This window comes from Symphalangus syndactylus, chromosome 11 (assembly GCF_028878055.3).
Source record: "Symphalangus syndactylus isolate Jambi chromosome 11, NHGRI_mSymSyn1-v2.1_pri, whole genome shotgun sequence".
Classification (NCBI taxonomy): domain Eukaryota; kingdom Metazoa; phylum Chordata; class Mammalia; order Primates; family Hylobatidae; genus Symphalangus; species Symphalangus syndactylus.
Genome location: NC_072433.2, coordinates 81,129,677 through 81,144,798, shown reverse-complemented (window position 1 = coordinate 81,144,798; position 15,122 = coordinate 81,129,677). Strand labels below are relative to the sequence as shown.

Genomic DNA, 15,122 nt, shown 5'->3' with positions numbered 1-15,122 from the left:
CCATATGTAGAAAGCCGAAACTGGATCCTTTCCTTACACCTTATACAAAAATTAATTCAAGATTGATGAAAGACTTAAATGTTAGACCTAAAACCATAAAAACCCTAGAAGAAAACCTAGGCAGTACCATTCAGGACATAGGCATGGGCAAGGACTTCGTGTCTAAAACACCAAAAGCAATGGCAACAAAAGCCAAAATTGACAAATGGGATCTAATTAAACTAAAGAACTTCTGCACAGCAAAAGAAACTATCATCAGAGTGAACAGGCAACCTACAGAATGGGAGAAAAATTTTGCAATCTGCTCATCTGACAAAGGGCTAATATCCAGAATCTACAAAGAACTCCAACAAATTTACAAGAAAAAAACAAACAACCCCATCAATAAGTGGGCGAAGGATATGAACAGACACTTCTCAAAAGAAGACATTTATGCAGCCAAAAAACACATGAAAAAGTGCTCATCATCACTGGCCATCAGAGAAATGCAAATCAAAACCACAGTGAGATACCATCTCACACCAGTTAGAATGGTGATCATTAAAAAGTCAGGAAACAACAGGTGCTGGAGAGGATGTGTAGAAATAGGAACACTTTTACACTGTTGGTGGGACTGTAACCTAGTTCAACCATTGTGGAAGTCAGTGTGGTGATCCCTCAGGGATCTAGAACTAGAAATACCATTTGACCCAGCCATCCCATTACTGGGGATATACCCAAAGGATTATAAATCATGCTGCTATAAAGACACATGCACACATATGTTTATTGCGGCACTATTCACAATAGCAAAGACTTGGAACCAAGCCAAATGTCCAACAATGATAGACTGGATTAAGAAAATGTGGCACATATACACCATGGAATACTACACAGCCATAAAACAGGACGAATTCATGTCCTTTGTAGGGACATGGAGGAAGCTGGAAACCATCATTCTCAGCAAACTATCGCAAGGACAAAAAACCAAACACCGCATGTTCTCACTTATAGATGGGAACTGAACAATGAGAACACATGGACACAGGAAGGGGAACATCACACACCGGGGCCTGTTATGGGGTGGGGTTGGGGGGATAGCATTAGGAGATATACCTAATGTTAAATGATGAGTTAATGGGTGCAGCACACCAACATGGCACATGTATACATATGTAACAAACCTGAACATTGTGCACATGTACCCTAAAACTTAAAGTATAATAAAAAAAAATTTAAAAAAATTTTTTAAAGGAAAAAAAGTTGATTCTCAGATTTCAGCTGGATATGGGGAGCTTAGACAGATTTGTAGAGGTTCTTACTACAGTGTTGGATTGGTTGAGTTTGACATGTCTATGGTACATACAGAAGGAAATGACCATTAAATAGTTGGCTTTGTGGCTCTGGAGAGAAATTTAGGACAGAGATAGACATAGAGAAAACTAGCTTCTAGATGGCAAGTGAAGCCATGCTTGTGGGGACCTTAATAATTTATTATAAAATTTCTAAAAAGGAAAATGTGATTGTGCGCATTGTCTAATATCTATGACATTCTTAGGAAATGAGTCTTTTAGTGTTCAAGCTTCTAAGAAATATTTTTACAAAACATTTTCTTGAGGTTTCAGTTCTTCACAGTTTGCTTTTTGATCAGTATTATTTCACATTTTAGTGGTTTTTTTTGTTTGTTTTTCACATTATCCAGGTTTTGGCTTTAACCACAATATGTCAGCCATAGAAATAAACAGCAAAATGAAGTTATTACATAACTTTTGCAACTTAAGCAACATACATTTATTTGAGTTTAGCCAGTTAGGAAAAATGTAGAAGGCCTAGGTTTATTTATTTAGGTTTTTTTCCCAATTCCAGAAATCTGTATAGAAAATGCTTTTAGAAAAAATGTGTATATATATTTTGATAATTTCAACAGAAAATATTATTCATTTTTCCTTATTTTTAGCTTACAGAGATACTTAAAATCTTATAAATAAAATAATTTAGATATATATTAAATATTTTCACATCTAACTATGGGAATGTAAATAAATTTTTTAGTATTACATTGTTTTTTCAAAAGATCAGTATAACTTTCTGCTATATAATTCTAATGTGCTTACTAATTTTTGAAGAGCCTTCAAAAAGTTCATGGAAAACGCATATTATGAAAAATCCATGCATGGATTTCATTTTTATTGCACCAAAATAAACTCTTACTAACTTGCTATAACATGCCCGAAGAGGATCTCATTCAAGGCATTAAGAAATACAGGACATCAGTTTGAAAAGAGCACCTGTCAGAGCAACATGAATTCTGCTAAAATTGAAGCAAGAACAAGCATCAAATTTATAGTGAAGCTTGGGTGGAAGCATGGTAAAATCACTGATGCTTTACAAAAAGTTTATGGGGACAGTCTCCCAAACAAATCAGTAGTTTACAAATGGCTAACTCATTTGAAGAAGGGACAGAACGAGGTTGAAGATGAAGCTCATAGCAGCTGATCATCTGCATCAATTTAGGAGAAAAAAAATTACCTTGTTTGTGCCCTAATTGATGAGATCAGTGATTAACAACAGAAACAGTAGCTGACATATAGACATCTCAGTTGATTCCACCTACACAATTCTGACTGAAAAATTTAAGGTGAAAAAACTTTGCACTCAATGTGTACCAAAACTGTTGCACCCAGATCAGCTGCAGACAAGAGCAGATATCTCAATGGACATTTTTAACAATTTGGATCAAAGTAAACATTTCTTTGAAGAATTACAACAGGAGATGAAACATGGCTTTACCAGTACAATCCTGAAGACAAAGCACAATCAAAGCAATGGCTACCAAGAGATGGAAGTGGTCCAGTCAAAACAAAATCTGACTGGTCAAGATGAAAGGTTCTGGCAACAGTTTGGGGGGATGCCCAAGGCATTTTCCTTACTGACTTTCTAGAGGGCCAAAGAACAATAGCATCTGTTTATTATGAAAGTGTTTTGAGAAATTTAGCAAAAGCTTTAGCAGAAAAATGCCTGGGAAAGCTTCATCAGAGAGTTCTCAACCACAAGAATATCCTGTTCATTCCTCTCATCAAACAAGGGTAATTTTGCAGGAGTTTCTCTGGGAAATCATTAGGCATCCACCTTGCAGTCCTGATTTGGCTCCTTCTGACTTTTAGTTTTCTAATCTTAAAAAATGTTTAAGGGCACCACTTTTCTTCAGTTAATAATGTAAAAAAGACTGCATTGACATGGTTAAATTACCAGGATCCTGAGTTCTTTAGGGGTGTACTAAAAGGCATGTATCACCACTTATAAAAGTTTCTTGACCTTCATGAAATGTTCAGAAATAAAGTATTTTTTATTTTTATCTTTTAATTTTATTTTTTTACAAACTTTTTGAAGTCCTCTCATATTCTCTAATTTGAATTTTCAATGTAATTCTTTTATATTATTTGTATTTTGAATGAGCTATAACCATTGTATTTCCTATGCTGTGTATGCAAGCATATAATTTAATTGTTGTTTGCTATGATAATAATTAGATATAGTATGTAATATATGACATTTGTTTCCCTTACAGGAAAATGGTTCTCCTGAAGAACATGCAATCTATGTTTGGGATCATTTCATAGCTCAGGCTGCTGCTGAGAATGTGTTTTTCGTTGCTCACAGCTATGGAGGACTTGCTTTTGTTGAACTGGTAAGTGCATATTTCACTCTTTTTAGTTCCAGTCTCCTTGTAGGTTTATCCCCTCTCTTTTCTTTCTGTTGGTATCAGTACTCTTTAAGTTATGTTATAAAGAAGGAAAATAACATATTTTGAGTAAATAATTTTATGATGTTTGAAAATAGTTTATTAATTTACTTATTTATTTTATTAATATTATTATTTTTTGAGATGGAGTCTCTGTCGCCAGGCTAGACGGCAGTGGCACCATCTCAGCTCACTGCAACCTCTGACTCCCTGGTTCAGGCTATTCTCCTGCCTCAGCCTCCCAAGTAGCTGGGATTACAGGCACGCACCACCATGCTCAGCTAATTTTTATATTTTTAGTAGAGACGGGGTTTCACCATGTTGGCCAGGATGGTCTCAATCTCCTGACCTCGTGATCTGCCTGCCTCAGCCTACTAATTTATTTTATGGTGACAGAGCTTTTTAGTGCTAACCAGAAAGCTTTTTGCCTGTTCCTTATTTACATATTAGTTTTTAATTTCTACATTATAGTGCCAGTTTCCATACATTTCATGATATATATTGTTTCCTGCTTTATGTATATACTATTGAGGCTTATGTTATCTATAAAGTGTTTAAAATTTCAAGAGACATTTTGAATACTTGAGAATATTTTGATAGTCTTTAACTGACTTGATACTTGATCAGAATTTTATATAATTAGTATTGAAACTACAAGAAAGCTTCCATTAATCTGCTTCTAACTAGAATGCATTGTTTGGTCATAGAAATCTTCATATTTCAAAATAATTTGATTCTTGGAGTTAAGATTATATGTACGTGATAGAAAAACATTACCAAATTTCTGAATTCTGTCTGTTTTATTTTTTTTTATTATTATTTTTTTTATTATACTTTAGGGTTTTAGGGTACATGTGCACAATGTGCAGGTTTGTTACATATGTATCCATGTGCCATGTTGATTTCCTGCACCCATTAACTCGTCATTTAGCATTAGGTGTATCTCCTAATGCTGTCCCTCCCCCCTCCCCCCACCCCACAACAGTCCCCGGAGCCTGATGTTCCCCTTCCTGTGTCCATGAGTTCTCATTGTTCAATTCCCACCTATGAGTGAGAACATGCGGTGTTTGGTTTTTTGTCCTTGCGATAGCTTACTGAGAATGATGTTTTAGATGCAATATTACAATATCACAATCATGGGCCAGCATGGTTAATGTGATATAATCAATTCTAATAATCGATTAATGAAGAATTCATGCCTCCCTGTCCATAAACTCTTATGTTACAGGAAGTTACCAATCTTACCATAAAATAATTAATTTGATAAAAGTGCAGTTGATCATTTTAAATCCAAATAGATCTAAGTGGACATTAAACCAGAGACACATATTGATTGCCTAATTTTTATGTTTCTAGACTTTGGCGTGTTTTTCTCTGACATGGAAATTGAATATATTTCCATGACCTTTTCAACCTCCCTATGTCTTATTGCTTACCCACTTGATTTAGTTATAAAACTGGTAGTGACATCTGAGAATATTTTAGCTGACCTAACTCTACAAGTGCTTCTGCTGTCTTAAGATCAATAAATCGTTAAGTTAAATCATTTATTTTCTAAATTTATTTCAGTTTTTAGGGATTATTTTCAACTAATTTTAACTATGTTGAATTAATTGATTTATTTTGATATATATATATATAATAGATATCTTAAGATAGCTCTTTAGCACACTAGTATGATGTACTTTTTAAAATATGAATGTTGTTTTTCAAATAATTCCTTTCAATCCCTACAGATATAGATATATAGCTATATAGATATATATATCTCTATATCTCCATAGATATAGATTATATATAGCTTATTTTTTCTTTGTAAGCTGTTAAATTACTTAAAGCATGAAATTTCTTGACTTGTAGAGTGACTTAAAATATGTCTGAAAGTCTGCAAGGCTAATCAAATTTTAGAGTTCTATAAAACATAAATTCCCATTTTTTAACTTTTAGACAGTTTACGAAAACCTTTACACACCAAACTTAAAATTTACATGCCTTTTGGACAGTTTTTACAATGAACTGAAGATGCCAGAGTTAACAGATGACCAGTGTGTCAGTCCTGTTTTGCCCGTCCTGCTTGTCACACACTGGTGGATATTTCTCCACTTTTGTTCCACTTTAATATAAAGCACACAGATGTTTCAGAACAAGACTTGACTTCTGACCTTGAGGCTATTAGGGTCAGGGTCCTCAGGGCCTGTGAAATTATCACAAGCTGAGCTAAAGTTTTTCTCCATCACAGGAAGTAACCAGTAAGTAAGAAGTTAAAAAGGAGCTTTGTCAGAGAGACAAGATGGTCTCAGTAAGGGTCAGCTTCTGTAGTCTGCTATCTCTGCAGGAGGCACATGCATGGGAGGAGGAATATAATATAACCACTGGCACATCACATATCTGTCAGGCAACGCCAGGGCTGAGAAGTCTATTTAATGTAATATACGTTGTTTAGTTTCTAAAGTATTAATGGCAATTATCTCATCTTCTTTTTTTTTTTTTTTTTTTTTTTTGCTACTTTCTGTGAAATAACTTTGATTTGGGGGTATGTAATGGAAGCATACGGATGGTGGCAAATGAATAAAGACTGGTTCCTGACCTAATACAATGGATTCCTTTAAGCAAATAGCATTGTACCCTGATGAATTTTACATTATTTTTTGACAAATTTGATTAATATGTTTAGGTCCACTGTGTTTTTGTTTCAAAGGCTTTCTAAAATATAGTATTGTTAAAGAAATAATAAACATTGAAATGTTTTTAGATCCTTTGCTTTTGCCTAAAACGGAAAAAAAATGTTATTCAGTTTTAGTCAAAAGCAAAAGATTTAAAAACTCATGGTGTTAAAATGTTGACAAATAGGCATTTTTTCAGGACTTTTCAACATTAACTGTATTGTATGAATTGTTTTACTTTCATTCAAAATTTTAATATTAATTTTACAAGGAAGTAAATTGTCAAGATTAATATATAAATCTTAAATTATGATTTGTTTTTTTGTCCCAGTAGTGCATTATACATGTCAGACAGTAAATCCTTTGGATTTCAGTCATTTAAATTGTCATAAAATTTTACTTTTGATTAAAGATCACACACACACACACATTTCTTAGGGAACAGTCTTAGTTTGTAGCATCATGTTTGAATACATGGAAATTGTTTTTGTACCACTGTCATACAAGTTCACATTCTTCGTTATGTCATGAATTTCAAAAAAAATTGTTTTAAATGTAAATTGTAGCAAGTACAGTTTCACCAGTAAATGCAATTACTTACGCTTTAATATTTTGCTAATTGTTGTTTTCAAAAAGTGATTTACTATTACTTTTCAAATATTTGTTTTCGAAAAGTGATTACTATTGCATAATTTACTATTATATCCTATCTTAAAATGTTGAATTTCTCCTGAAGAATATCTTATCAGAGATTTTTTTCAAAACCAATATTCATTTTATGGTAGTAAATCTTAGAACTTGATTAGATCTAACGTCATTAAAAAACAGTATACATTTTATTATAAGAAGAAACATGATATTAAAAATATGCTATTAATTGCTTTTACTCTCACCATATGGTAGCAACTCAAATTTCCAATTCTCTGAACTCTCTGTATTCCTAGTAAAAATAAATTTTGATAAGACAACCCTATTGATTGTAGGATTTAGTCATTAAAGACAAAAGGAAAGAACTGTTTCATCTCATGAATTGATAATGAACTTTTAAAAGTAATATATCTGCCTCTGTTATCTTTTCTGTATACTTAAAATAATGCCAATATGTAAAGTTACAGTTATTAAATCATCATTTACAAAGCCTGAAATTTCTTACAAACTGTACTTTACACGTAATAGAATTATTAACCATAATTAGAATGTATTTACCAAATTCATCTGGAAAGAAATCTACAAATAATGCAACTTACTTTTGCCTTATATTAGTTGTAAAAAATTCAGGCTCATTTTTTGAAAATTAACTGTCATTTTAAAACAATGCAGTTTTTGACCTTCTTCGTCATCTTTTTCTCCAGCTACTATGATGAAGTGATTTCATTGCTTTTATTGTTGGCCATTTCAGAGTGTTTTGCTCTTATCTTTCCAGGTGATCAGTTTGGCCAAATCAAGTAACCTTAAATTTTTTATTTAATTTGGAAATTAACAGGCTTTATCAATGCCCAGTTATTGATCTCAGCACACCTTAACTTCCCTGTTTGCAGTGCTCAATGTATCAATTTGAATGGAAATCTCTTTGCTTAGCCAAAACAAGAGTGTTCATATATTTTTGTAAAACATGTTAAGTAATTTTAGTAAATATATTTCATTAGTTTATTGTATCATCTCAACTGATACGAACTTTGTGTTTTTCTTATTACTTTTATTTCCTTTTCCATGTTATTATTAGTATATTCACAACCATCATTAAAAAATCACTTAGAAATGTGTGAAAACAGCTCCTTTTGAAAGTGTATCGCTACCCACTTTTGATTTTGGTTTCTCCATGCTTGTCAGCACTTGATTGGCACCTCACTTGCATGTGAATTAAGGAATGAAGGGAACTCTATTTTCCTGCCATTGTTCCATGCTGGGCTCCCTGGCCTCCAGGCAGCCTAAGCTGCCCTTCAGCAGCTGATAGAGGACTGGTTTTGGACATAGCTGTATGAGGACACTCAACCTCTCTCTACTCTCAGTAGATTTTTTTAAATTGCCTGGAGCATGATTTGGATTTACACTGAAGAGAAAATGGAACTAAAATAATTAGTCTTTTACATCAGCTAACTATGACCTTAAAGAAGTGTCATTTATATTTTGTCCATGAGGAACAAAGTAAATTGGATATTGGTAAGATATCTGCATAATGTGATCAATGAGAACAGCTAAAAGTTGGGCTGCTGGGAGTCAAAAATTGAGGGAAGTTAAAATTAGGGAAGTAAGCAAGAAAAACTGAATCATAATGGTATCCAGATATCTCAGGCCAAAAATACTCTTACAAACTTACTTTAAAAATCTAGGTAATTCAGTAAAAATAAATTGCCATTTGTAATATAACTTCAAGATACATATTAATTAGTTTTGTTAAAGTTATCTTTTATGTCCAATCTCATTTTGCCCAAATGATCTAGAAACATCTTGAGGATAAAGAGTCTAATACTGCTCTTATCCCAAGTTTGAAAATAATATGTATTAAAACAACACGAGTAGTCTTAAATATCTGCACAGTTAGTTGACTAACATATAGAGTTTAACACTTAACGCTTTTACTAACTAAATTTATTAATTCTCCCTACTCTCCATTTAAATATTGACTGATTTGGGAATTCTACCTAATCAGTTACTCCACGTTAAACAGTGTTACTTTTTTTGTTCTGGTGTAAGACTATTATAGACTCCTTGTTGCTGGCATGCCCAGCTCTCAGTCTGACTGAAAAGATTGCTTCTCTATGACACACCCTTGTAGGTATAGTCTTTTCAATAAAATAAGAAAATGACTAAACTAAATTATAATATAACTAAATTATCATCATAATAATATCCTTACAATGTTATATGGCAGTCTATGAAATAAGTCTCGAAAACTTTCCATTTCATCCCCAATCATTTCAACTTCACCTTTTATTTAATAATTAGCTTATGTTTGCTTGTTTGCATTTTTTAAACTTTTTTATTTCTGAGGTAAATTTTACATGCTTTTATCAAGATATAATGGAGATTTATTGAGCTTTATTGAAATATGACTTACATGCCATAAAATTCATCCTTTAAATAAAATATGCAGTTCAAAGGCTTTTTGCATATTTGCAGACTTGTACAACTATCATTACTATCTAATTTTACAACATTTTTATCACCCCAAAAGAAATTCCATACCCATTACCCATTTCTCCCCATACTTACAATCCTGCCAGCAGTGTATAAGGGTTCCATTTTCTGCACATCCTCACCAGCACTTATTATTATCTGTGTTTTTTTATATTAGCTATCCTAGTAGGTGTGAAGTGGCATCTCACTGTAGTTTTTTTTTTTTTTTTTTTTTTTCATTTCTCTGATGAATAATGATGTTGAGCCTCTTTTTATGTGCTGTTGGCCATTTGCATTTTTTGGAGAAATGTCTACTCAAATCCTTTGCTCAATTTTAATTGGGTTATCATTTTTATTTTTGATTTTTCATAGGTCTTTATATATTGGTACAAATCTCTTATTGATAAATGATTGTGAAAATTTTCTCCCATTCTCTGGATGACTAATTCACTTTCTTGATGATTTCCTCCAAAGTACAGAAGTTTTAATTTTGATGAAGTCCAATTTATCTAGTTTTTGTTTTTGTCATTTAAGCTAGTTTTTGTATATTGTGTGAGGTAAGAGTCCAATTTAATTCTTTTGAATATGGATATTTAGTTAATCCCAGCACCACTTATTGAAAAATACTCTTCTTTCTTCTTTGATTTGTCTTAGCACCCTTGTCAAAATCCATAGACGATAAATGTAAGGGTTTGCTTCTGGACTGTATTTTATTCCATATATACGCCTGTCTTCATACCAGTACCACACTGACTTGATTACTGTAGCTTTGTGGTAAGTTTTGAAATCAGGGGGTAGATCCTCCAACTTTGTTCATTCCGTTTCAAGATGATTTTGGCTATTCTAGGTCTTGCTTTTCCATATGAATTTTAGGACTGATTTGTTAATTTCTGCAAAAATAAAAAAGCAGAGATTTGTATTGGGATTGATTAAATAGGTTAATTTGGGGAGTGTTGCCATCTTGACAATCTTAAGTCTTCTAATCCGTGACAGTGGGCTTTCTTTCCATTTATTTAGGTCTTTTTTCAAAAATGCTTTGCTGTTTTCAGTGTACAAGTCTTAAGCTTCTTCTCTTAAATTTATTTCTAAGTATTTGATTATTTTTGAAGCTATTCTAACTGAAATTGTTTTCTTAATTTTATTTTCATATTCAGTACTAGTATATACAGACATGATTTATTTTTATATGTTAGTCTTATATTTTGCAACCTTGCTGAATTCACTATTTTTAGTTCTAATTGTGTGTGTGTGTGTGTGTGTGTGTGTATTCCTTAGGAGTTTTCATATTCAAGATCATACCATTCGTGAATACAGATAGTTTTACTTCTTCCTTTTCAATCGGGATGAATGTTTATCTAATTAATTTATATATTTTTGGTTTTTTGCCAAATTCCCCTGGCTAGAACCTCTAGTACAAGGTTGAATAGAGGTGGCTAGTGTGGACATCTTTGTCTTGTTCCTGATCTTAAGAGGAAATTGTACAGTATTTCATCATTAAGTATGATATTAGTTGTGATTGTTTTCATTCCTGATAGATTATTTCCCTTAAGAACTTAGTGTGCTCCTTAATGTTTATATCCTTTTATATCCTTCATGCACACCAAGATTCGATTGTTTGGAAGGCTGCTGAAGTGGAGAAAATTTCACTAATCTTTAATAGGGATATTTTTGTAGAATAAAGGACCCATCTTACTCCATTGGAATTACGTTTGGAAGAGGTTTTTCTTAGTGTCCACATAGTAGATGAGCTGCATTCAGGTCCTACTGCCTTCCCTGCATGTTTGTTGCTGAGAGATTGGTCACTCTGTCTCCTGGTTCCACAAAGACTGCTAGGAAACCAAGGACTGCCTGGCAAAATTAGCACAATAACAAGTTAAGGAGAACTCAAAGGAATTGACATATTAATTTGTTAAATATAAATCATTACATAAGAAATATTTCTTTTTTCCATTGGTATTATAAAAGATCTTAATGATAGATTTTGTATTTTACTGCAAATATGAGACTATGATTGACTATTGTAAGCCTTTTATAAGAAGGAATGTAGAAAAACACATTTCAGTTGATAATAGGGCTGTTTTTACTGTTCTTGTAACCTTAAAATGATCATTCATTGTAAGCCCTCTCCCAAATAAAATTCCCAGGCACAGTGCACCTCGGACATCTCAAATTGGAAGGGACTTCTAAGGGACAAAAAGAATTCACAATCAAAGTCATTTAACTTTTAAAAGTTAGGATCCAATCGTTATTAAATAATTTATTCAAGTTACCTCAGAGGAGCCAGGTGGATTTAGACTCAAAGCATACTGGATCTTTGTTAAGGGAAGGCTTGAGGGAACAACAGTGGAAGCCAGATTTGAGTAAAGATCTTATTACTAGAGTTCAGGATAGTTTCAAGAGGAGCTACTTCAGCTGTAGAGGTTGGCTTTAGAGGGAATAGAATGTGAGCTCTCACCAGGGAGTTATATCAGACTATGGTAAGCTCAGGTTTGAATCAGGAAGTACAATCTGGTTGTGGGGAACAGAAAATCAAGGCAATGGGTAATGACCGAGCAAACAGAATCTAGTAATTGGTTTTAAGAGTGCCTGTTTTCCTTCACCATGTCCCACCTCACTCCTTTATAGGAAATGAAGGAGAAAAAATAAACAGGATCCAGTACCTGGGGGAGGATTCACAAAGTAAAAGGTTTAAGGCTTCACTCATTGCCTGGGAGTTTCAAAATGGGATCTTTTTCAGAGAAAGAAATAAGTGATAATCATAGGCATAAAAATCAGAAGGATTGTGAACAAATCAAGGCAGAAGTCTGATTATGTGGCTTAGATTAGAATGGAATAGAGTAGAATACTGCATTCTGAGGACATTTAAGATACTCTGGACTGGTCTTTGGTACCCTGGTTATCCAGTTTCTGTGGCAATAAAGGAGATGGAGAGGAAGGACTATCATTTTTCCTTCTCTTATGGCCAAATTTTCACTATGGGTCTAACACCTTCTTTGGTCTCAGAGTAACAAAGTGATACTCTTCTAGGTCTCTGTAATTTTAACTTTCAGAGTTGGAGATTTTTAACCCCTACATGTATATCAATTGTTCTCACTTCATATTTTTTGTTACAGGTTTTTAACACTTTCATTGAATGAATTTAGCTTACAATAAAGCCACCAGAACCACAAAAGTTTGACTTTGTGGATTGAAAGTGTTTCTTGGCTGGACCTTGAGGCTCATGCCTGTAATCCCAACTCTTTGGGAGGCTGAGGCAGGAGGATTGCTTGAGGCCAGGAGTTTGAGACCACCCAGGGCAACATAGGAAGATCTCGTCTGTACAAAAATTAAAAAATAAAAAAAATTAGCCAGGCATGGTGGCACATGCCTGTAGTCCCAGCTATTGGGGAGGCTGAGGCAGGAGGATTGCATGAACCCAGGAGTTTGAAGCTGCAGTGAGCTATGATCACACCACCACACTCTAGCCTGGGCAACACAGCAAGACTTTGTCTCCAAAAACAAGCAAACAAAAAAAGTGTTTTCTTGGAGTTAAGATTGAATATTATGCCCTCAAGGCAAGAAATGTTTCCAAAAATTGTTATTAAAGATAATTACTGTTTCAGTTGAACATACCCACTCCACACAAGTACTGGGGAAACATTAGAACACATGATCTCTGGCCTCAAGAAGGTTTTAGTCTAAATAGGAAACATTTTTAAACAAAGAGAATAATATACGGGATATTTGTGAAGTGGGATAATAGCTAAGAGATCATTATGTTAAGGTCCACAGTATAAAGATCCATACAGTAAATTTGTCTTAGAGGTAAGTACTAGGAAAAATCATTTGTACAGATGAACTGATATGTTCTTTTTGTTAGAAAATAATGACTATATAATACATTTTTGCCTTTATCTCCCAGAAACCCAGAGCTATGGTTAGTTTTCCATTTCAGTAATTTATTCTCAGCCTCAGTCTCCTATTCATTGTCCTAATACATAGTTATCTTTTGCTTGATGCAACCTTAGAATTCTTTTTTTAACTGGTAGAAAATAAATAACAAACGTATTATTTTCATTGGTTTATGCCATGCTGCCTAGCCTGGCTGGACATACAATGAGTACATACTCAAGAAATAGTTGTTGATTGTAGATTTATTTATAAATGAATTATCAGGACCAGATCTCAAATGGTGCTATGTTGGGTCAAAATGAAGAAAGTAAGGCCTGAGCCACAAGACAGAGAAGAAAATGGACAAGAGAACGAAATTGATAATTTAAGTTGAAAAACAGGGACATTGAGAGTCAGTCTCACTGAGTGCACAGAAGGTACAGTCTGTGGCCCTGAAATTTTGAACACTTAGAAGCACCGTTAATGGAAATTGATTAGGAATTCAACTAAGAAGATACTGAAATCTCTAATCAAAGAAACTAGCAGAACCTTATTTGAACTCCAAATTTCAGTTATGTTTTCTGTGATTAAATTGAATAAGGCTCATACCCTCTAGAAATTAGTTTGCTTATTTAAATATTTATTCATTATCTTGGTCATTTTGGGCTCCTATAACAAAAATATTATAGACTATGTGGCTTATACAACAAACATTTGTTCTCACAGTTCAGGAGGCTAGGAAACCCAAAATAAAAGTAGCAGCAGATCCAGGATCTAGTGAGGGCATACTTCGTGTCTTATAGACAGTTGCCTTCCCACAGTCCCATCTTCTTTCCCTGTAGGTCAAACTAACAGTTTTCCTGCTGGGATATTTGATTAAGTTTGTGGTTCACACCCATACTAATCTCCTTATCAAATGTTTTTTCGGCCACATCCTTAGTGCTCTCTTCAGAACATCCTTTCTCTTTTGTTCAATATGGATAGGCTGAGAATTTCCAAAATCTATAAGCTCTCTATCCTTTTTTCTTAATAATTTCTTGCTCATTTCTCTCTTCTTGCATTTTCACTATAAGCAATCAAGAGGAACCAAGCTGCTCCTCTAACACTTTACTTAGAAATCTCCTCAGCTAAATATTCAATTTTATTGTCACAAGTTCTACCTTCTAGAAAACACTAGAACACACAATTCAGCCAAGTTCTTTGCCACTTCATCTCAAGGATTACCTTTTCTCCATTGTCCAGTAACATGTTTCTCATTTTCATCTGAGACCTCATCAGAATTGACTTTAAGATGCATATTTCTACCAATGATACAACAAAAATGCCATAGACAGGTGGCTTAAACAACATTTATTTCTCTGAGTTCTGGAGACTGAGAAGTCCTAGATAAGGGTGTTAACATGGTTGGGATTCATTGAGGGCCTTCTTGGTTTGCCTATAGCCATGTTCTCATTGTGTCCTCACATGGCAGAAAGAGGGAGAGAAAGCTCTAGTCTCTTCCTCTTCTTATAAGGACACTAACCCCATCTTGGGGGCTCCATCCTCATGGCCTCTTTTAAATCTAATTACCTCCTAAGATTAGTGTATTCAGATTTCTTCTTAGTTTTTCCATACCTTATATGAATTTTTCTCGTGAAGAAGCTTGTTAAGGAGCATTAGAATACAAATAAAAATTGCTATTCAATATTTTAGTGACAATTTTATAATTGAGTCAAATGATTTAAATGGATATTTAGGCACAAATAGGCATA

At 33.7% G+C, this 15,122-nt stretch overlaps 1 protein-coding gene across 15 annotated transcripts in view; it reads left to right on the top strand.

Moving 5' to 3' along the window:
- The window catches only part of ARB2A (ARB2 cotranscriptional regulator A), a 480,464-nt gene that overhangs the window by 272,365 nt on the left and 192,977 nt on the right, over positions 1–15,122 (top strand). For all 15 annotated transcript variants that reach the window (XM_055233330.2, XM_055233328.2, XM_063612385.1 and 12 more), the window contains one exon: positions 3,548–3,667. In XM_055233330.2, the coding sequence (XP_055089305.1) occupies positions 3,548–3,667 (120 nt within the window). The remainder of the gene's footprint in view (positions 1–3,547; positions 3,668–15,122) is intronic.